General features: G+C 36.3%; 5 protein-coding genes across 5 annotated transcripts; 2 read left to right on the top strand and 3 right to left on the bottom strand.

Annotated features, from left to right (window-relative positions):
• Positions 1-1176: 1176 nt before the first annotated feature.
• On the bottom strand, positions 1177-2033 carry LOC6647276 (tetratricopeptide repeat protein 12). Its single transcript, XM_002070766.1, has 4 exons — positions 1924-2033; positions 1621-1866; positions 1440-1562; positions 1177-1387 (listed from the first exon to the last, which is right to left on the bottom strand). The coding sequence occupies exons 1-4, from the start codon at positions 2031-2033 to the stop codon at positions 1177-1179; spliced, it is 690 nt and encodes a 229-aa protein (XP_002070802.1).
• A 6215-nt stretch (positions 2034-8248) lies between these two features.
• LOC124459731 (fibrinogen-like protein 1) lies at positions 8249-8670 on the top strand. The gene is made up of 2 exons (XM_047009342.1): positions 8249-8484; positions 8547-8670. The coding sequence occupies exons 1-2, from the start codon at positions 8249-8251 to the stop codon at positions 8668-8670; spliced, it is 360 nt and encodes a 119-aa protein (XP_046865298.1).
• A 2770-nt stretch (positions 8671-11440) lies between these two features.
• On the top strand, positions 11441-11803 carry LOC26529270 (fibrinogen C domain-containing protein 1-A). Its single transcript, XM_023178287.2, has 2 exons — positions 11441-11564; positions 11638-11803. Exons 1-2 carry the CDS (start codon positions 11443-11445, stop codon positions 11753-11755), a joined length of 240 nt encoding a protein of 79 aa, XP_023034055.2. The 5' UTR covers positions 11441-11442; the 3' UTR covers positions 11756-11803.
• A 933-nt stretch (positions 11804-12736) lies between these two features.
• On the bottom strand, positions 12737-13969 carry LOC6647277 (protein zerknuellt). The gene is made up of 2 exons (XM_002070767.2): positions 13840-13969; positions 12737-13770 (listed from the first exon to the last, which is right to left on the bottom strand). The coding sequence occupies exons 1-2, from the start codon at positions 13900-13902 to the stop codon at positions 12778-12780; spliced, it is 1056 nt and encodes a 351-aa protein (XP_002070803.1). The 5' UTR covers positions 13903-13969; the 3' UTR covers positions 12737-12777.
• Positions 13970-16060: 2091 nt separating this feature from the next.
• LOC6647278 (homeotic protein bicoid) lies at positions 16061-19377 on the bottom strand. Its single transcript, XM_023178616.2, has 4 exons — positions 19176-19377; positions 19016-19091; positions 17798-18945; positions 16061-17281 (listed from the first exon to the last, which is right to left on the bottom strand). The coding sequence occupies exons 1-4, from the start codon at positions 19365-19367 to the stop codon at positions 16979-16981; spliced, it is 1719 nt and encodes a 572-aa protein (XP_023034384.2). The 5' UTR covers positions 19368-19377; the 3' UTR covers positions 16061-16978.
• Between the last annotated feature and the right edge of the window lie 4207 nt (positions 19378-23584).

Raw genomic sequence — 23584 nt, 5'->3', positions numbered from 1 at the left:
CATTATCGATAAAGTTTTTGTTGTCAAAGTTTCGTATTGGAAAAGTTCTAAACCATAAACCCATGGCGAATTACTTATTATTCGACATTGACCATTGAAGGGGAAAAAAAGTATTATTATTATCTCAACATAATTAACTTTTAGGCCTACATGATAGTAAATGTATTTATAATTGATATTTTCACATGATTTCACATAGTTTTCAAAATAAAAGATACATAAATACATGATTTGACAGAATATAACAATTGATATTGATAAAAAGTAGAATGACAATAATGGAATTGACTGGCAAAAGGATTAATGACTAGAGCACAGAGAGATTAGTGGGAATCGTTGGAAATGGTTCACTTGCAATGGGGAAAAATGTATAGTTCCTGCCCCCCACCCCCTGCTCGTACTCCATCGAAGTACAAGATGCAACTACCGCAACAATACCGTGACAAGTACAACATTTGTGTCGCCTGCCTAGCTTCAATCTGTCGACCCCAACCTTTGACACGCATAAATGGAACAGGCAACCCCCCATACACCCCCTCTCCTATCAGACCCCAACCCTTAACCCGAATTCACTTGCTTTGCCGCCTCCCAATACCAATTCCCCAAATGATTGGGTTCTCGGGGTCTCGGTTCTCAGTTTTGCCGGCTGGCACAAACAAAGATCGCAATTTGACTCTACACCACGAAGCTGTCAGTTGGCAGAGAGTGGAGGAAGATTGATTACCGCCATCGAATTGTTTGCCTTTTATGCCGAAGGGATGGGCCACCGAGTAGAAGGATATGTGTATTGTGTATGTGTGTGTGTGGTGTGTGTGGTGTGTGTGTACTGCTTCCTTCAATTGAATACCATTGGCATCGAAAGAGTTAAATAGAAATTTCTCCCCTTCTCTCTCTCTACTCGGCATTTTCATATGTAAACAGACTTTTTTTTTACTTCAACTTTTTTTTTAGGAGTGGCTGAAACTTTAAAAGATATATTTAAATCACATTGTAGATTCAAATAATAATCATATGTAAATATTAACAGAGTCGTTTAAAGGCTGACTAGAAGAATATCAAATTTATAGCCCAAAGACAAGCAAATTCCATACACAATTCTTAGCTTGGACTTTATTCCTTTTTCGAATATTAATTTGAAAGAGTTGACATTATATTTTATATACTTTACATTATATACTAATTATTTATTTTCTCCACAAATGAGTCAATAAACTCCAATTGTTTCGAATTAAATTTCTTAGCATATTTCACACAGTTCTCAAAACTGGCCTCGTCATTTAAGTGTTTATAGGCCATGGCACGATATAGCCAAGCCCTCAAATTCTTCTCATCCAATTTGTTCAACACAAAATCGCAATCAACTATGGCCCGTTTGAATTTTTCCAACCTAAAACGAATTCAATAATGAATAGCCTTAATCCAAAATTAACTTGCCTTACTTGATGTAACACAAAGCACGATTAATATATAAAATGGGGCTATCGTTGATATTCTCAATGGCCTCGTTAAACATATGAATGGCCTGATTGTAGTTGGCTTTACGATATTCGGCATTACCCAATCTGAAGTAAAGATGATGAGAATATATGCACATTTATTATTCAGTTTTTCTCTACACACTTTCGAAAATTCTGGGCTATACGTTCCCGTTCCAGTCGGGCCTTAGAGCGCTCATCTTGATCCACTTCCACCTGACGCATAAAGGTGAACCGATCTGGATTTTCTTTAGCTTTTCCCTGTAGTTTCTTCAGTGTGCAAATTCGCATGCGAGCTGGATAGGGTGGACGATTCTCACGCTTGGTTACCATAAAATTATCCTCTGTAACACTTTCCGCTGTTGGTCTGGCTTCAGTCTTACAATTTACCCTAGATGAAGGATTAATTTGAAAAAACTTATTAACGGTAAAGTATAGGTAACTTTACTCGCTCTCAGTTGGTTTCATTAGGCCACTCAAGAGTTGTATGACTTCTTCCACAGTTGATTCCAAGTCTAAGAACCTTTCATCTGTTTCCGGATGTTGCAGTGAAAACATTTCGAATTTTCTAAACTAAACCTTTTGATAATACTTTGTTAGTTCAATTTTCAAATGTTTGTTTGATGGCTCCTTGACAACCAATCATTTTATATCCTAGCAACTAACTAGCATTCTAAGGAAAAGCTCACAAAAGCTCTTTCGAAAGCTTGATATCAAAACTGCTTCAAAATATTGAAAAGTAAACTGAAAATAATATTATTTGGAATTAAATAAGAATAACTTTTAACTAAAACTTCTTATTTTAGCAAACGCTTAAAGTGATAAGACAATTTGAAGTATACAATAGATATGGAACATATATAAATAATAATTTTAAAAACGTTTCAGCGTTTTCCAATTTCCTTTATAGAAATTATAATAATATAGCAACATATTTCAAATATTTTACATTTAACAATTAAATTTTGGACAAAGAAATTGTTTTAAAAGTGAGTAATTCGGAAGGTTAACATTTTCAGGACTTTGCCATATCCGTGTGACTCTAGATAGTATTTTATCCACTCACCACGTTGCACCCTTCCTTTGTGAGGGTCCTGCAACATATGCAGCATTTTGGTTTGCCACTGCAGTTGTTGTTGTTGTTAATTTTGTTGACCTCCCAATAGGGTTGAGGTACGAGCATGAGTTATTTGGCCCTCGAATGGTTGGTGTATTTTTCATCGGTTTTAAAACCCGCAATTAAATTACATGAAATCCATTTGTAACAATTACAGCGAAATGGCAATCTATGCTGATGATGCCGGAACGTCGTCATATGGACAGAAAAGAGGAATAAAAAGTAACTTCAACTAAGCGCAACGAACATTTTGTATAAAAATGCTGAGCGTCATGTGAGCAATTTTGGTGTATGTCGTTTTGTCCAAGCAGCAGAAGGAGAAGGAGCTGGATATGTACATTGTATATGTATGTTTGGAGGGAGAGTGGGAGAAGAAGGTGTGGTAGATGCACACAGGAACAGGAATATGGTGCCACAACCAGTTCACCGGCTCGCCTTTGAGGCGGCAATTATTTATTCCTCTTGCGTGAACGGAACACAACCAACCAAAGGCAAACTGGAGTCAACAGTCGTGAATTGGCAGCGGGACGGCATAGCCTGGCGCTTAAGCATGTCCATGTCCGGCTTGGTGTGTTTTGTGTTGTGTACGCTCCTGAGCACCATCACATATCCGCCACCCAACTCAAACACACACACACCAACACACTCATCAGGTGAGTTGCAGGTAATGTCAGGCGACATGCACAACCAACCAGCCAGACCAGACCAGGCCAGAAATGTGCATCAATGTGGTTGGTGCTGGAACTGAGCTCAGATTGCGGCTCTATTATTAGATGTCATTATATTTTATAGTCTATAATTGATCCTTTGAGCTAAACATGCATGCATTTCTCTTCATTCCCTCTCCTTCTCTATGTACACATATCCCTCTCGCTTCCTCTCTTTCTCTAATACCCTTTCTCCATTATGCTTCTTTATCTTACAAATTGTATGAGATTAAATGAAAAGTAATGGAAATGTTCTTCCTAGAGTCAAAGCTTCTAAACGATTTCCCAGCAAATTGCTTGAAAAAAAAACAACGATAATATTAGACTTAAGTATCACGCAATAACGGGATAAGTATTGGAACCAAAAATGTATTCAAAAAATAATAAATAAATATATATTACAACATATATGTAGTAATTATGGAGAAATAGTAAGTGTTAACCTATTTAATTTGTTTGTTAAACAATAAGTTAGTCTGTTTAACAGCCAATAATCCAATAAGTTAATCCAAAATGTCATAAGACAATAAACTCAATTTTTTACTACACTTTCGAATAATATTTTAAGGATTGGTATTCCTAATTTAAGAGAATTCATTTGTTGATTAACTTGGATTATAACTATTACACTCGAGTATAATAGAACATTTAAACCTTACGATCTTAAAATCTGATCATTTTATCCTATGTATTCAGTGAGTTTCTTCTGCCTAATTAAACTTAATTTTTTTTAAAACTTCAACACAGGACACTAATTGTTGTCCCTTAATTTAACATATTTGGTTGCTATTTCAAACAAAATATTTCAATTGATAATCTCTTTAAAAGACAAAGCTCTTTCTGAGGCCTCAGTCCTTCCTATACTTAAGTTCTAAGTTAAAGCAACATGATATATGTAAAGATCTAATATGTTAGTATGAGTCTTAATCAATTTTATTTAGTCGTAAGAAGAACTTGAAATGGTTTTTGTCAAACCTTTTTGGTTTGGGGCTTATGGGTTAAAATATTGCATGTTATAACGTTTCTAAAGTGTGGAGATTGTAGTCATTATTGGATCTTATATAGAAAGAGCTGGAGAGAAAGTTATATCTATTATATACGGGTATAATTGACATCGATAGATATTCTTAAATTGCTCTTCCATATTAGGCCTTTCACATTTACCTCTATCAAAATTTCAACGCTCACATTCTGCCACGTAGTCGGATACGTGTTTTAAAAATAATCAAATATTCAAATTGTGTCGCACATTGTTTTGGCCTCCGTTCCCGTTCCCCTTCTCCAGCCACATCTCATATCCTCATCAGATGCAGTGCATATTGTCCTTGGGGTTATGCTTTTTGAAAAACAATAATAAGCCAACAGCAGGAGCAGCAACAGATGCTTACAACAACCTCACGGCTTAGCCTCATGACTCACAACGAAGCTCCAACAAAACAAAGCACAAAAATCCAACAAAAAAAGAACAAAAAAAAGGGGAGAAGGCGCAACAAAAATCCCATTGTACAATAAAGCCAAGTTAGAATCTTGGGGTTAGGGTTAGGGTAGGGTGTGTGTATGTGTGTGTGTCTTCCCAATTGGCATTCAAATATTTAAGTGATTTTTTTTGCGTTTCACGCCAGCAAAATAACAAACAGTTTTGCAACTGCTGTTCACTATTTTCTCTTTTTTTTTTTGTTTGCTGTTTTTTTGTTTATCCTATGCCAGGCATTAACATTATATAGAATGAAACTTTCTGAACGGTTTTTTTTTCGCCTGCCCTCTGTAGCTATGTTTATACCCGACAGGTGTTGTTGGCCATATCAGCTGTGTGGGCGTTGAGGGACTAACACGTCTGTGAAATGTCATAACGTTTAAACGTGCCAAAAATATTGAACAACGTAAAGATATGGTAGCAAATGGGAATACACGGTCAGAGAAAAGGTTAGTAGATTATATACCATCTATGATTTTAATATTTAACTTCCTAGTTAAGTAGAACACTTTTTTAAAGAAACTGAAGCATTATTCTGTCATTGTCAATTAGTCGCTCTGAACGTCGCAGTCAGTTATTGAAATACTGGGCAGTTGAGGGGGAGTTTCCGATCTAATTACTAATTATTTATTACTATCCATATGTCACCTGGCCTGTGACTACTGCGACCTAGAAACTACACCTACATATGACATAAACAATGATTAAATTTTATTAGTTTAGTAAAGTAAAAAATAAACAATTAAAGGACTGAAACTAGTTTTACACAAAGAGATACTGTCGAATATTTTTAATAATTTTTAAGCAAAATAAAACAAAACAGATTAAACAATTATTTTTTAATTACATTTACATCTATACATTAAAGTAAAACAGAAAGTACATTAATTAAGCTAGTGAAGTACTAATTAATCGAAAGTATATTCTCAATTCCGCGTTATATTAGTCCTTTAACTATTTGTTTGACTCAATAAATAAAATATTAGGTTTTATTTATTCAATTCTATTATTTAAAATCACATTAGATTTGGCAAACTTTAGCATAGAATACCTTACTATAACCTAGTAAAATGATTAGACAAGATTCTTTTCCACCTTTTTTATACCATCCCCGCTGGAACTAAAGGAACAAAATGCTATAAATTTTTGGTCTTGATGTTTTCTGGTAGTGTACAATTGTTACCTTTAAGTACATATTGGCGGACAAGTGGATTATGTGAGAGTTGGCATAGAGGAAAAATCTTAAGCAGTTCTTTGTGGCAATGCATTGACTGAGGCTAGGGAAGAGTTGATTCATTCTTTTTTTCGTTTTTCTGGTGGATGCCCCACTTAGGTTTTCAATTTTTTTTCCCCCGAATTTTATGTCCCATTTGTGGCTTATGAGGTCAAGTCCATGGAATTCCATTGAAAAGTCAAAATGCTTTGGCCATCTATTAAAAGAGTGCTCGGAATGCTTGGGTGAAAGTGTCAACCACATTGCCTTGGACACAGCGACCAAAAATGGGTTCGAGTTCTGTTTTGAAAGTCTGCAAGTCCAAGCTGAAGCCGGTCATCTTGAGTCCGAGTTGAGTTTGGATTTGATTTATGGTTATTTAACCGCAAACACATTACTTAAACCAATGTCTTTCATGGATGGACAAAAAAACAAAAAACACATGCCTATGCCTCTCCATCCTGTGGCAAGTTAGATTCTAAGGGGTTTAGCCTCTAGGTTAAGTCTCTCGAGTGTGTGGCAAATTGCTTCCCCTGGGAGGAAATTGTGGCCAAATGCGGAAAGAGAAAGGGGTGGGACCTTGGAATTTTCATGCGCATTGTTGACATATCCGAGCATGTGGTCGGTTGGTCTGTTGGTGTGTCGGTCGCTGGTCCGCTCCTCTTGACAGGCGAATGCGTTTTCCCATTTCTCTCATTTCCAGCATTTCCTTGTTATCCCTGCCGCGGGCAGCGTTGAACAGCATGTCCTGCCATAATGAATATAGATGTGATTTTAGTTTCTTTTCTTGGGGGCGCTCACGCTGCACATGGGCGTGGCTAATCGTAGCTCATCAAAGAAGCACTGCCACTCAGCTTCAATTACTTGAAATTCGAATGTAATAAACATGTCCAACAGATTGTTTTTATTTTCTCCAATCATTGCGCCAATGCGCCGCGGTTTTATTAGGCCCAAACCCAGCCACAAGGACCAAACTGCAAAATGTTGATGACAATCCGCTCCAAGTCGCTCCAGTCGTTGCCCTGGTCATAACAATAAATTCCCAAGCCGCATTTTGTCCCTGCTCCACACTCTCCTGTCTATCCTCTCCTCTTGAAGACAATTGAAACTGTTTCTTGTTAATTAAATTAAATATTCACTTGGGGTTTTTGCCTGGCAGCATTTTGTAATTAGATTGAATCTATAATTTTTATGGCTAATCGCTGTGCGCGAGCTGCCTGATGAATTTTGAATTTCAATTTCAAAGAGGTTTATTTCAGCCAGAAAAATAACTCGTGGAGAATGTAAATGAAATTAACCATTCAAACAAACCACAAACCTATTACAAATTTAAGTAAAATAAGCCATACAACTGGGTTTAGTTTGTTGCTCAAAAACAAACTAGTTAAAATGCAATGGAAATTAGGGCTTTCCTTTAATTGGATTTTATAAAAATCAAACGATTTTTGTATTTAAATTTAGAGTGAATAAACCCACACCATTCTTTAGACATATGTGTGTACTTTAAATTAAAAATTAAAAGTCAGGGACAGAAAGATAATAGTTTTAGACTAATCTGTCGATGGTAATAAACTTCAAATTCGGCTAAACGTTACTTCGCCATTCAGGCTTGGACGATTTTGATCAAATCAGAAATCACTGAATTATACATATAACACATCTATACGTACATATGTATGTATATGAGAGATAACATGTACATAATTGTGTTAATTGTGTATTAAACCTTATCGCCAAGCATTCAAATAAACATTTCTAAATTGGAATTAATCTTGTTGAGACAATAACGCTGCCCAACGTGTCCAGTAGGCAAAGAAAGTGTCCACCAGAATGAATATAACGAGTGTTGTGACTCTTGTTCTTGGATATTTTGGCCATCCAATGGAAATATATAGCACGGTGACTGAGTAGTGTACAATTATATCAATCAATATTATCTCATGTTCGTGATTTCAGTATCCTCTAGACAGACGTGTCGACCTCGACGAAAGAATCACAACAATCGGTTGCAAAGGCCGATCATCGGGTATTCATCAGATCAAAATACCTGCAATTTATTCACACTTTCCGGCTCTTTGCAATAGTGAGATTGCTGGTGGAGATTGGATAGTTATTCAGAAACGATTTGATGGCAGTGAAAACTTTAATAGAAATTGGTCTGACTATCGAAATGGCTTTGGTAAATTGGATGGGGAATTTTTCGTAGGTCTTGAACTTTTACATCGCATAACCAATTCGAAACAATACGAACTTTACATTGAAATGGAAGATTTCAATGGAAATGTGAAAACTGTCAGCTATGATAATTTTAAAATAGATAACAATGAAAACAAGTACCTGGTTGAGTCCCTGGGGACATTTAATGGCACCGCCGCCAATATTATGGAATTCAATCGAAAATTTAGCACCTGGGACAATAACAACGACTATCGCCTGCACGGCAATTGTGCAGATGAATACTCTGGCGGCTGGTGGTACACATATTATTGCGACAAAACGTAAGTAATAAATTGAGTTTAGTTGTAACTTTTGTAAATTTTTGTTTATTTTGTACCATTAGCAACCTCAATGGCAGATATTATGAAAATGGAATATTCAAACCTGACAGCATGACCTGGAATGGCTGGGATGTTCTTAAATCAGTGCAAATGCTTATTAGACAGCACTCATCCGATAATATTTAAAACTACGAATATTGAAACATTATCATTAAAACATTTCAAATTTTCGATTGTAGGTCTATTGAATGGTTTGTAGAATTGATTTTATATGAATTATTGAATCATTGAACTTAATCGATTTGAAATAGGTTTCTTCGCTCAAACTCTTGCTTTAGAAATAAGTACAAGTCCAAAAGGAATAGAATTCGAATTCTATAGATCGAGTATCGAGTAGACTCTTGACTATTAATTTACATCAAATATATATGTAGACCGCTAGACTTTCTCCCGATCATCACAAATATATGGAATATACATAATTATGAATAAAAAAATATATTCTGTTTAAGCTTTCGGCTCAGAGCTTATCAAAGTAATGGCAAAATGATAAGAAAAATAAAATACTTCTATGAGACATTTAAAAATTTGCAAAAATCAATTTTTTTTATAGGACATTCAGTCAAGATTTACCCCGGTTAGGAAGTCATCGAATAGAGACAATTGAAATCCAAAATATTTCTTTTGTAGGTTTCCTAATATAAATATTTTCTGAGTAGATCGGATTGCTATACAACGTGACTTTTCGCAATACTAAATGAAACTGATCAGAGTCTATACAAATGTGTAGAAAGAGATAGAGAAAGATCTCTCAACTGGGTTTTATAGTTTTGTAATTGACAGTTTGGTATTTATTAGATACATGACTATCGTGATAGTTTTAATATGTAAATTGAATGGAGAATTCTTTAGGACTTGAGCTCTTATATCATTTAACAATTGGTTCCCTCTATAAACTATGAACTAGCTATGATTAAGACAAAGTATCATTGGAATGTTTTGAAGAAATTCAATAGAACAGCTCCTAATTTAAAGGAATAAAAACGAAAATTCTGGTGGTACATAGACTTTTGTGACAAACCGTATGTAATCAAATTTCTTTCCTTCGTTTGGGGATTATTATTTAATCAACCTCAGTGACAGATACTCTAATTATGGAATCTTTATGAGCTGGAATGATTCGAAAGAAGTCTAATATTAATTGGAATCTGTACATAAGTATTTATAAATACATTTTCAATTGATCCATGTTTTTATTATACCATACACCCATAGGGTGAAATGGTATATTAAAGTCGCCAAAATGTATGTAACAGGCAGAAGGAAGCATCTCCGACCCCACAAAGTATATATATTCTTGATCAGGATCAACAACCGAGTCGATCTAGCCATGTCCGTCTGTCCGTCCGTATGAACACCTAGATCTCGGAGACTGTAAGAGCTAGAGCCACCAAATTTGGTATGTAGACTCGTGTAGTATGTAGAGTGATCAAGTTTATTTCAAATTTTTGCCACGCCCCTTTCCGCCCCCGCAATTTAAAAAAAGCGTTTATCTCAAAAACTATTCCAGCTAGAGACACCATATTTGGTATGTATATTCGCTTAGTAAATGCACACATTTTGTATGTACAAAAATTTTGCCACGCCCTTTTCCGCCCCTGTAATTTGAAAATCTTGATTATCTCCCGTTTTTTTTTACCTTATGCAATCAAATTTGGCACACTTAAATTTAATACTAATATCTAGCAAAATACCAAATTTGATCAAAATCGGACAAAAAACAGTCGAGTTATGCATATAAACGTTTTTCCATAAGGCCAGAGTTGGCCGTTGGCTGGTGGGGGCGCTAGGGTGCTCGTATGATTGAGTAAGCGAGATGCTAAGATATGCTTGTAAAAAGCATGTGAAATTGCATTTGTTTAATAAAGTTGAAATATTTGCTTTACTGGTGTATGGTATACCTAAGTCGGCGAGACGACTTACTTACTTCATTATATCATGAATCTATACAAAAAACTTCTGATCGGGTATAAAGTAAACTATTAAACTGTACTTGATATGTAAATGCCCTCCGTACAATCAAAAATAGTTTATTTTACAATCATTTCTCAAACTCCATAATACCCTTTGATAGGGTATGCAATTTAAACTGAATAATTTCTATAAAATACAAAACATTGACTATATTTTAAATTGCCCAAGAGATAACAAACAATTCTGTTGACGTCATCATCATAGACGTTATCAGAAAAAATGCCTCTCTCTTTGTAATTATAATCACAACGCTTTGAGACATTCGCGCTGTCAAACGTGACAAAATCCGTATTAATTTTAAAATACGTTTAAGTAGCTTAGTAAAAATGAATTTTAAGAGAGTAGGCGCAAAAAAGGCTTTCCTTCTACTTCTTGTATATATAATAGAAATCAAAGCGAGGCTTGAGACAACGACACCTAAGGTAAGTGGAACTGAATGTGAGATTAGTTAGATGATAACTATATTTATACGTTAAATATTATAAGTTTTACTCAGAAATAAACAAATTGCTGGAAATAATTGCCTACAATGAGAGGTATGCGAATATCGGTTGCAACAGTCGATCTTCGGGGATTCATGAGATAGAAATTCCCACAATGAATCGGTTTTCGGCTCTCTGCAACAACGAAATATCTAACGGTGGCTGGTTAGTTATACATAGGCGATTCAATGGAGCCGAAAACTTTAGAAGAACTTGGTCAGAGTATCGCAATGGTTTTGGTCACTTAAATGCTGACTTTTTCATGGGTCTTGAACTATTACATCGCATTACCAACTCGGAACGTTATGAGCTTTATATAGAATTTGAGTATTTCGATGGAATTGTTGAGTTTGCTAGATATAATGATTTTAGAATAGGAAATCAAGATACTCAATATGTTTTGGCATTTTTGGGCGATTTCAAAGGGACAGCTATCGATGAAATGACCTCTTGGAATCTAAATCAAAAGTTTTCGACCCACGATCATGACAATGATCAAGAGGAAAATACAAATTGTGCTTGGAAATATTATGGTGCCTGGTGGTACAAATACTGCACTGGACCGTAAGTACATAAATCCGATTCTGACGTTCTATATACTTTTAAAAACATTGGTATTTTCTTATTTAATTATCAGCAACCTTAATGGCAAATTTAATACAAATGCAAATGGGTCTTGGTCCAATATGAGCTGGAATGGATTTACGGCCATTAAAAGAGTACAAATGCTTATTAGACCAAACTTGGATGATTAACTACATAAACTTAGATAAGTATATGAATTTGTAAGAACTAGAGTTTTCAAAATGACCTATATCTTACATTGTTTCAAATAAAATTGAACCTTTATGTATTTCTTACTGTTTGTTGAGCTTTTGTATTAAATGGGGAACTTTACCAAGATTGATTACTTTTTTATGGATAACTATTTTTATTAATTAGCACTTACTTTTTTCCTAATACATTTTAGTTTGAAAAAGCCAAAGGAGCTTAATCTTTAAATGAATTGAATTAACTAAATTATTAAGAACAAAAGGGCAACGAAATATTAACTTCAATTGCATCAATTCCCAAAGCTGTCTCTCCTGTCCATACCTGGCTAAGCCCTTGTAAGTTCTAAGTAAAAGTAAAGCTTATACCAATTTATATACAATATACTGAACATCCTTTTTCTACATTAGCCTCACCTATGCCTACTTAAATATGCTAACCAGGCCTAAATAAGGCTAGCTTAATATTGGCAATGCTATCCCTTGCTAAGGGTTACTTCATGACGAGTGCGATGTCCAGGCAAACGTCAAGGAGGTCCCGGTCATTCTAAAGACTTCTTCTTTTTGTGCTCAAAAGGGATACATCAGAAAGTCGAATACCAAAAATCGTACAATTATTTGTACTTATTATTGTAAGTGGTAACTAAAAGTAAAGCTTATACCAATTTATATACTTTGTATACTATTATTAGTTCACTTCCAATTTTTGGAAATTGGTTTAGCTTTGATGCAATTTCCTTAAAGTGGTACGCCTCAAATTTTAACATAGATAAAATATAATAAACATTTCTTACAATTATTTTTTAGATTATTTATTGATTTAGTTTATATAAAAGTCAAACTCTACTTAAACAAATTAAATGCTATAGTTTCTTATTAATATTTTCTCATTGGATTTCACTGAGCTCTAAAATAAATCCCTGGGATGTCTTATGTATTTACTTAACAAAAAAAACTATTATTATTATTATTATTAAAAAAGAAATAATATATGCATAGAAAATTTCTTAGTTTTGATAGTCGAAGCCGGCTGTGCAGGGATTTATGTGGGTGATGCTTAACTTCCTCGATTTAGCCACCGGCTCACCCCAGGCAAGATTCATAGAGGGCGTTGGCTGATTGAGAGCAGCACTTGGAGCCACTTGGTTGGCCTGGACTGGATGCCAAGATTGGGGGTGGAGAATCGAGTTGGAGCTGGAATTTGATTTAGACCATGCCTGAGCAGATGCCTCCAGTTCCTGTTTGATGCTTTGCAAAACCAAATTATAGGAATAGTGACCCGACGAGGACACTGACGATGATGAGGATGAAGATGTGTTGATTGAAGTGGGACTGGAGATAGTATTATTAGCTGGCAGCGAGGTATTGGTTGTTTGGGCCAAATGTTCCAGAATCTCACTCAGATCAGAGGATGAGCACATATTGGAGGAGTTGTTTAGAATGTCGTTGTTGTTGTTGTTGTTAATAGCTGCTTGTGGCTTCGATTTAGCATAAAGAGGAGCTGCGATTGGGTTAACAGCTGTGGACTGAGAGCGTTTTTCTGTTGGATCCTGACTGTAGGACATCAATCTCTGGACAATGCCACGATGGGCGCTCTGCTCGGCCTGGGGTTGGTTGATCTTGGCATTCGCCTTGGGCTCTCTCTGTCCAAGGGTGTCCTTCTTGTGCTTCATGCGCCGATTCTGGAACCAAATCTTCACCTGACGTTCACAAAGGGACAATCTCTGGGCTATCTCAATGCGTCGAGTTCTGTACAGATAGCGATGGCTATTGAATTCACGTTCCAGTTCGACCAACTGGACACTGGTGAACGCTGTGCGAGAACGCTTCAACTTGACTCGTCCTTGATCCAAACTGGATTGTGTCGTTGGCAGATTCTCATCGGAGGATACCTGCTGATGGGTGGCCTCATGGTTGACAATTGCTTGGGGCATGGGAAGCTGGCAGTGTTGATAGGTGGGCACAGCAGAAGTTGGCTGCATGGAGTGTCCATACATTAGCTAGAGAGATGAATAAAACTTGATTAATTGAATAACCAACAGAAGAACAAATTATTTATTTTTACTTACCTCACTGTATTTGACGACTGGAGCTGGCTGATGCACTGGATAGTAATGCATGACGGATGACATTTTGTTGTCTATGACTGTGACTGGGTTGCGACTGCTTGGCTGTCTCAAAGAGGAATGATGCTCTTCTTGAAGCCAACACCCACATTATATAGGAGCGACTTAGGTAGGCCAAGAATATTCTGCGGAACAACAAATTTGCCTAAACGTCATAAATCCTTGCTCTGTCTCGCTCATAAACATGTGCGTGTCTCGCCAATGAGCCGGCTCTCTTGGGCCAATCTAGAGGCTTGTTTTGATCGGAATCCCGGCTAGGCTAGGATTTGGATTTGGGCCATCGATCGATGGCGTTATGTGAGAACAACAAAGATTCCGTTTCCACCAGTCTAGCCAGGTAGGCGTCATCGTCAGGGATGTCGGCAATGGCAATGGCAATGGCAACGGCAATGATGATGATCTCATCCTGATCAGATGAAGCAATTTCTAGCACCTGTTGAAAGAAAGTGAAATTTCTTTTCTTCCTCTCTCTCTCACTCGTTTGCGAAGGTCATGCGTCGCGGCTTTTGGTATATAACTAACTCTTCACAATGCTAGAAAGGGATATTCTTCGAGGGTTTTATGCTTGATTTGACAGTTTATGACTTTGTTTGTTCAAAGCCAGTATCCTGTCGAGAGAGAGAAAGAACGAGAAAGAGACAACAAATGGACATGTCGCGGCGCCTTTCCCGCTTCCATATATCCTCATGCGAATCCCGGCGACACGTTTGCGGTGTTCGCAAATTTTATTACTGGCGCTATCGGATTTACTTGCTTCGTGGAAATCTGTAAAAATACATGGAAACAATAGAAGAGAAGTCATAGCAGGCAGGACACAAAAACCAATTTTTGTCTATATGCATATGTACTAGTTAGTACAGTCCGGCTGAAATCCATATATGGGATATAGACAAGCGAAAAACTATACTTGCCCAACGATATTTAAAAACTGCACACATTTAAAATTAGTTGTAATTAATTTCTGACATAGAAAAACAATTACGGAGTTCTTTTTTTAAGCACTTAATATAAGGTCTCCTCATGTCACAGTGATACTAAGTTTGTTCCTAATCAAGGGCTGTGTTTAGACTTTCTAAAAGAAGCATTTAAGTATGTTTGGTTTCAGTCTAGTAACAGGATTTGAGAAAAGTCTTATACTATATTTGCCAGCGACGTATATATAATCAAACTTACGATCTAAAGGATCGTCTTTTTTAAAATACCTTAAATGATCTTATTTCATCGATTAATTATTACTTAAATAGCTGAGTAATTGGAGTGTCGATCATACAAATCCTTTTTAGACAGACTGACTTTATAAAACTGTTGTACTAATTCTTGAAATTAAATCATAACTTATTTATTTGCCATTCTCAATCATTTTCTAGATATCTCATAATACAATCCAATCAAATTAATCCTTATATTATATGGTTACGCGCCCCTTTGCCACGTTGGAAACGCGAAACAAACTCAATAAAATTGTATGATGGGATAAACCCAGAATTCGTTCGTTCATGACAGAAAATTGTACTTTTGGATTTTCCATAATTTATATCAAAGAAAATGTGAGGCAACAAGTTGCCTGTCCGCCCGCTTGCCTGCCTGCCACCCAAGAAAACCAAAGTTTTACAGGCCTACCTAAATGGTTCAAAAGGTTCTGAGGCTGTGAGGTTCACAGGTAGCCCGGACCTATCTATCGATCATTGGCACCTGGTCCTGCTTGGTGGAATTAAGCGTGAATCTTTATGACTGTCTCGGACGAAGCGCTGTTCGTTGGAAATTCGCGGATCGAATTTTATGGATCAACACACACGGTCGCATGTGTGCTCACACATATCATAAAAATTAAGACACTAGGTACAAATTTTAAATTCATAAGATTTTCGGAAAAACCAGCTAAAAATTTCGTTCATCAGCCAAGAGTTGTGGTACGTGCCCACTTGCATACATCTAGGACATCTACGTCTAGGTCTGAAGCTTAGAAAAGTTCAAACCTTTACAAATATTATGTATGTACAATATTAAATTATTTAAATTAAAAAAAACTAAGTAGTATGATGTTAGTTAAAAATGAAAGTATAGAAAAAAGTCGACAATTTAGAGACAATTTCGAGGAATTAGCTGATTGATCATTCTAATTAATTTAAATAGAAAATTTAATATCATTTTAGTATAAATTTAGTTGCGGTGTTTGGCATAAAATATATATTTCCAAATTGATAAACGTTTTACTTTCTTTTTAGTATAAAAAAAAACTTACATAACTAAAACATCACAAAAACTTTAATTCTAATAACCAATTGATTTTCAATGCGTTTTCAATTAATATACAAAAATAATGAGTTAAAAATAGTTTATCCTTTCCGTACACTAAAAACTTTTATGACAATTATTTAAGGCAATTTGTGTAAACTTCTCCGGAGGAGAAATATTGTATTGACATTAATTATCTGTTGGTAATGCAAATATTGAAAATATTCTACATGAAATATTATTGTTCAAATGATCAATCTTATGCTGATAATTCACAGCCTTCTTGACTTAAATCAAGGCTCAAGAATTATCAGAAAGAGAAACATTTTACATTTGGTTGAATACAGTTTTGTTTAGCAATTACCAATTTCGAGTTTAGCATCAGAAAAGACAAAAATATTTCCAAGAGAGAAAAACTTTGCTAGGAAAACATTCACAAAAAGCCCAAAAGTTACTTCACTTCAAGTCCAACTGGTATTTCCATGGGCTTTTTACATGAGTTTTGTATAGAAACCCAATTGAACTTAAATGCGAAGAACAAGGAACATTTTCCCGGGAAAGTTTGACGCCAAAAAGAAGTTAACAATTAATTAAAGGAAAAGGCATTGAAAACAAGACTATTAACTAGTTGAAAAGGCATATACATATTGCGTGTTAGGATCCTAAAAACCTAATTAATTATCTACAATCATTTTGTTTGTTCTTTGTACAATTAGGAAACAACTGGTATACACTTAAAACTAAATCAAGAATTCTAATACTACCCCGCCGATAAATATTTTTGCAAAAATATTCAATTATGATATGTTGATTGATTAAGGCTTTCCAATAGAAATTTGTTGCCTCTTCAATTGAAGCAATAAGCAAATTGCGTATTTGCTGCTGAATTACGATGAGGATTATACGCTTGCATTATCGTATCCATCGTACATTGATATTGATTTGCATCATGCATGGCAGACATTGTTGAGTCCATGGGTGAGCCGCCCACATTCAGGGTGGGCGGGGCGATGGGAGCCTGTATAGGCGAAAGTTTGCCAAATCGAATGCAATTGCGACTAACAGCTCGAAGTCCTGCGGCTAATTCATTGCTGCCATCGTCACAGCTCTTGTCCAAAACCATATTGCTGCTCTTAAGTGGCTCCAAGTTCTGAAAATGCAAACAATATGATAAAGTAGAGAATGGCAAAAGGATAGAAAATATTCAATATATGTATATGAGTCCCTGCTCATTAAATAAATATTGAAATTATTTAATAATTAAACGGTTTTTAAAAGGCAATAACAAATATCAGTCTAGTTCTTCATAATAGTAATTATTATTGGTTGCTACTTTGCTCTGAAGGAATAAATGGTTATTATTTTCATTACCTATTCACATAATTAACAGGATCATTAAACTGAAACCATCTCAACACGACTTATCTCTTTTTAGTTCGTTGGTCAGACTAGACTTACTGTCTGACCAAATCATGAAAGACTAAGAAGACTCCTACTTTAGAATACCTAATATTAATAACCTCGATTATATGTTTTAAATCGATTAAGAGAGACTCGATTTAAGCAGTTGATGGATAATTTTCTAAATTGATTTGGTAATTTCCAGTTAGTAGAAAGAATATTTAGCTGTGGCTAGTGGATGGAAGGCGCCTATTTTATAGCTCACCTGTAGCGTCGTCTTCTTGGTCGATCCATTGTCTATAGTATCGTTGACATCGGCGACATTATCGCCACTGACAACGACAGCAGTGGCACTTGGTCCGCCAATGCCGCCAATGCTGCCGACGCCAATGCCACACAGACTGGGACTTTCGTCATTTTTGGGTGTTAATGGTTCATAGACTTCGGAGCCGGGCGATAGAGCAGACGTCACCTCCAAGGCAGAGACCGTAGCTGAGCCAGAGCCAGAGCCAGGAGCATGAGCAGAAACAGAGGCTGAGCCAGAGGCGTTAGTCGAACCGCTGCTGTTGCTGCTGCTGCTGCCGCCGCCGGCGACTCTCTGGCTGACGCCAACGCCGATGCCGACGCCGGATGACAATTGCAATGTTGTGGTGGTTGTTGTTGAGCGCATATAATACGAACTGTTGTTGAAATTATAGTCGGGATCGGGTTCGTCCTTGACCATAGAGCCACGACAGGAATTGACTGCGAAATGATGTTGGTATTGTTCTTGTTGTTGATGTTGTTCCTGATGTTGCTGTTGTTGCTGCTGCTGCTGCTGTTGGTGTGTCGGCACGTGGCTAGTGTGATGATGATGATGATGCAACTGCTGTTGCTCCTGCTGCTGCTGCTGCAACAGATGATGTGGAGCAGCCTGATGAAGGAGTTGCTGTTGTTGTTGTTGCTGCTGCTGCTGATGTTGCCAGTTATTAGCTGCCGCATATTGCGCATGCACATGACCATTTTGATTATTGTAATTGTAATACCCATTGAAGGTATCACCATAATGATCCATCAAATGATGCCCTCCAGTTGTTGCGGATGGAGTGGGCGAGGGGGTTAAGCTCAGTGCTTGCAGGCTGGGTGGATCGTGGACGGAATCCGTTGGCTTTAACGATGGCGACATTGGCATTCCCTCATACGATTGATCCTTGTGCTGATCCGATTGTATCTTGTGACGACGCCGGCGATTTTTAAACCAAATCTTAACCTGAGCCGTGCCCAGGGCTAATTTGGCTGACAGATCAGCCAATCGTGGAGCGGTTAGATAACGTCCCTGAAGGAAATGCTGTTCCAATTCGGCAATTTGTGAACTGGTAAAGGTGGTCCGAGTACGACGTGGTCTTCGCATCACTAACGAGTCTGGTAGCTCTTCTAAAAGAAAGCACGAAAGAGAGACGGAGAGTTAGATCCAATTGGAGTTTGAAGATTGTGTTAGATTCACCTGGCTTTGGCATCTGATTGGGCAGATAGGGACGTATATAATTGTAGTTGATTGCTCCAGTTCGCTCATCGAAAAGCTAAGACAAAGGAAAGAAAGGCAAAAGTGTCAACATTTTACACCTTCTTCCTCTTGCTGTGACACTTTCTGGGCATGATCTTACCAAATCGAAGGGATTCCGAAATTGTGGCGGCAACTGAAGCTGCGGATGCTGATGATGCGGCAGCGGGTGATGATAAAAATTTTGATCTGGCGGCGGTTGCGCCATTTTCCCCAAATTCCACCAATAATTTATTTTGTTTGTTTCTTTGCCTGCGTTTTCGCTTATTGGGAAATCATTAAAAAAAATTAACATGAAAAAAACGGTAAATCTTCGATATTTAAAGACCAGTGTTGGTAAACAGAAAAAGTTCTTACTTTTAGCGCTGCCACAGAGATTAATTTCCACTCTGTCTTAAAAGTAGAATTTAAATATTTAATTAAAACAAAATTGCATAATTTCACAGAATATTGATTTATGAAGTCAACAAATACTTGGCTGATGTGGCATTAATATGTTCTTCTTATTTTTGACTCTTGAGAACATTATTCTTTTTCCTTTTGTATACATTAAAGCCATCGCTTTTAAAAACCCGCGGCTACTGAGTAAACTCCTAAGGGTCTTAGTAACTTAGTCAACGGAAGTGCTAAGGGTAGTAATTTACTCAGTTCCTTAGCACTTCTCACCCTTAGTAGTTTACTCAGTAGCCAACAGATGACGCCAGTGAGTGAAAATAGGGGGGCAAAGAAATAGAGGTTGCATTCAGTTTGACGTTGGTACTTTTTAGTTGAAGCTTGTTCGACGTTAATACTTTTTGCAATTTTGGCGGTAAATTTAAAATATTTTGTATAGAGTTTTATTTAATTTAGCTTAATACTTGTATTTTTATCATCCTTATCTGAGATCCATTATAAATAGTTATTAAATTATTTTTGATGCTTTGATATATAACCCTAATGCTTAATACCACATTCGAAGTACTCATACATAAAGAAATTCCTGTTTTCTATGTCCTTAGTTGTCCTTTTGTATGTACTTGGTTGTTTGATTGTGTCAACAGGTGGAGCAAAGGGTAAAAGATGGATCATTGGTTAAATAAATAATTAGTTAAGATATATACCATGGAAACAAAAGGACAGAAAAGTTAAAAACCTAACCTAACTAACCTTTGCTCCATTAGAAAATCGTTCATGTCTGAAGAACTAACTAGCTTAAGATCAATTACTAAGATCTATGGTGCCTTAAATTCACTCTATGCCATGAAAAACTGGAAATATTTTTATAAATATCAATTTCGTGAGACCGAGGATCATCTATATGGCTTAGCGTTGACATTAGATGTGGAATCTGTTTGCCAACTGGCAACAAAAGTCAATTCACAAATACACTCGAAGCGAGAGAACAGGGCAGCAAGCCAAAAAAACTAAAAAAAAAGAACATAAAATACTCACAGAACAACAAAAAAGAACAAATATACCAAAAGCCAAAGGATACACACACACACACACACATACACACATACTAGCATACTCGCACACTGGGCAACAAATTCACACGCAGTGTGTGACAAAGGACCCTGACTCGCCCTGCCACATCCCTCCGCATCTCATTCACTCTGCCTCCTGCCGATGCCATCGAGCGAGAGAGTCACTGACAGAAACAGGATTCGGGTAATAAATTACAAAATTTGACATTTTCTGTTTTTGGATCTGCTCGCTCGAGCTCGAACACACTGGAAACAGTGTGAACCTTTGCCAGTTGCCGCTGCCATAGCCACCACCGCTGTCTCATCCTCAGTTTCAGCCTCAGCATCGGCAGCCCTTCGTTCCAGAGACCAGGTTTTCAGTCAGGTCCCAAGTCTGGTCAGTCCATATTGCAACTGCACAAGTATAACCCACAACCAGGATACTCCACATTGCCCATTGCCCATGCCAACTGCAACAAGGACTGCAAAAAAGGACTAGAGAAACACACACACACACACACACACGCCGAGAGAAAAAGAGACACCGAGAATGAGAAGGGAACAAGATGCATGCATAGAAGCGAAACGCAACTCCCTATGAGGTCCACAGATAGTTAACTTGAAATTTATTATTTTACACAATTTACAATTATCTGATTCGAATGTGCTCTGGCAGAGCAAAATCATGCGAGCAGGATAGCATGAGATGGCATTTTCAGCCGGATTTCAACAAAAAAAAAAAATTAAAAGAAACGAAGCACGATTTAAGATTTTCTCTCTGATTCAATTTACAATCCTTGAATCACGTTTTATCCGACCGAGGCAGAGGCATTTAAATAACCAAAACCTAATCAATCATGTTTTCTTGTTAAACGATCCTCTTTAACGAGAAAAGGGATGGCAGGGATGTCAATTTTGAACTCTCTATGATTAGGAAAATATCCATTGAAAGTACTGACAGGAATGAAAAGTAATATATTTCAATTCTAAGCCCTCTAAACCTTAGTAATAATATAATTTATCATTAATATTTATGTAGATCTTTATCCAATTGATCTGTAAATCTCTTTGTTTTAGTTTATTTTTGATACAGACACGGATCACGGTTAATGTTTTTAAAATGTCTTAATCCACAAGGATTAAGATTTACATTTAAAACTTAAAGTATTTGGACTATTTACAAGCAAACACTGTTATCTATTTATTATATACCCCATAAATTAATAAGAAATTATAAAAATCTAAGTCAATACCACACGATTAAATTTGTTTTGTTATAATTTAAAATATTGTAGAAAAGAGATTATGAAATATTACAACAATATATTTATATGGCTCAGATATAGAATTAATAATATTATAGTAGACTGATGGGAAAATATTGCAACAAATATACACAGCGCCGGATTAACAAGCCAACAAAGTCAACTAATTTTAGGCCACTTTTTATATACTTATCATTTCGAAACTTTTTAGAAAATATTGACAAAAGTTTTCTGTTGCCCCTGGAAATCTTTTAGCACAGTCGTGAATATTGAAATATTTTTTTTATATAATATTTTTAAACATTTTATTTTTCTTACACACAAGTCCCAGATCCATTTAAAGAGAGACTTGCAACATGGCTGAGAGTTAAGAACCACACCACCTTCCACCTTCCACCATGACCACCCCCTTTCCAATTTCCTACGCATGCGCCCCTGTTTGGGAAGGGCGCAACAGAGACACAGGAAACTGTTGTCCTTGTTGAGCTGCCATTGCTGTGTTGTTGCACAGGATCGCGGGCATTGCCATACCACGAACGTCGCCTCCCTTCCAGAAAACTATTGCAAACGCGCCATGCCATAAATCAAGCAATTCACATTTTTCCACGAATCTCTAAACGTTTTATGGCGGGAAAGCAAAATATTTGAATATTTTCGTGGACATTTCAGTTGGCCAGGCAAAGGCTTGCAGTTCGTTTGTTTATCCTTTATCCTTTATTTGATTGCAAATGTTTTCATTTCATTCTCTCTGTCTCTGTATTTTTGGTGTAATTGAATAATCCGACAACGACTCGGCTAGCTCTGACTTTCCATTCTTATCGCATGGCAAAAGCAAAACAAATCAATTGAATGATTAAAGACGCGCATCGCGAGTACCAAGTGCAGTAAAAGTTAAAGCCCATTGATAAGTAAAATCTACATACATATATACAAAAGTAATACATACATAAAAATACAACTTTATGTACACGAGTGTATATGACAAATGTACAAACAAATGCGACAAGTAAATAAATTGTAAAGAGAGATATGATCCCAAACGTCGATGACTTTTATGTACACTGAGAGAAACTTAAAAGAAAATGCCGTCCTAGGCATATAAAAGGTAACATTCTTTTGTGATATTTAAAAATCCATCTGATTTCATAATTTAGAAAAGCAACTGAACTAAGAAAACATTATAAAATTTTAAACAAAATACTGGAATCTCTAAAAGTTTGCGTAAACTAAGAATTAAACTTACATTTTGGCGACTTTAATATACCATTTCACCGTATGGGTGTATGGTATAAAAATTCTAGTCAATTCGGCAAAAGTGTACAACAATTTATTCAGCTCTGATAACTAAATTAACTAAATAAGAATTAAGTTATTCAATATTTAGTACCTACTCTTGTACTCGTAACTAAATTTCAAAATTCTTCTACTTTGGTTAAAAACCTACGAAATTTTAAACATACGGTCAAAATAAAAAAAAACTGCATAGTCGAAATTGTCAGGACATTCATAAATATTCTTCTAAAGGCAAACATACAAATTTTTAAGAGATTTTTAACAATATTTAGACAAATCTATGGGAATCAGTGTTTAAGTTTCTGTTGTTTCTAAGCTATATATATATTTTTAATAAATTTGAGTTTACCTAAACTTCTTAAAAATGATTGAAATTGTAGCCCCTTATAATTCGTGTATAGACACGGGTCTATTGATCAAGCGCTATTTCCATGTTTTCTCAATCTTTTACTGTTTTGAATCTACATATGTATGTATATAGAATGATCGACCAACTAGTTGGGTTTGCC

Source organism: Drosophila willistoni, chromosome 3R (genome assembly GCF_018902025.1).
Source record: "Drosophila willistoni isolate 14030-0811.24 chromosome 3R, UCI_dwil_1.1, whole genome shotgun sequence".
Taxonomy (NCBI): Eukaryota; Metazoa; Arthropoda; class Insecta; order Diptera; family Drosophilidae; genus Drosophila; species Drosophila willistoni.
This window is presented reverse-complemented; position numbering and strand designations above follow the sequence as displayed.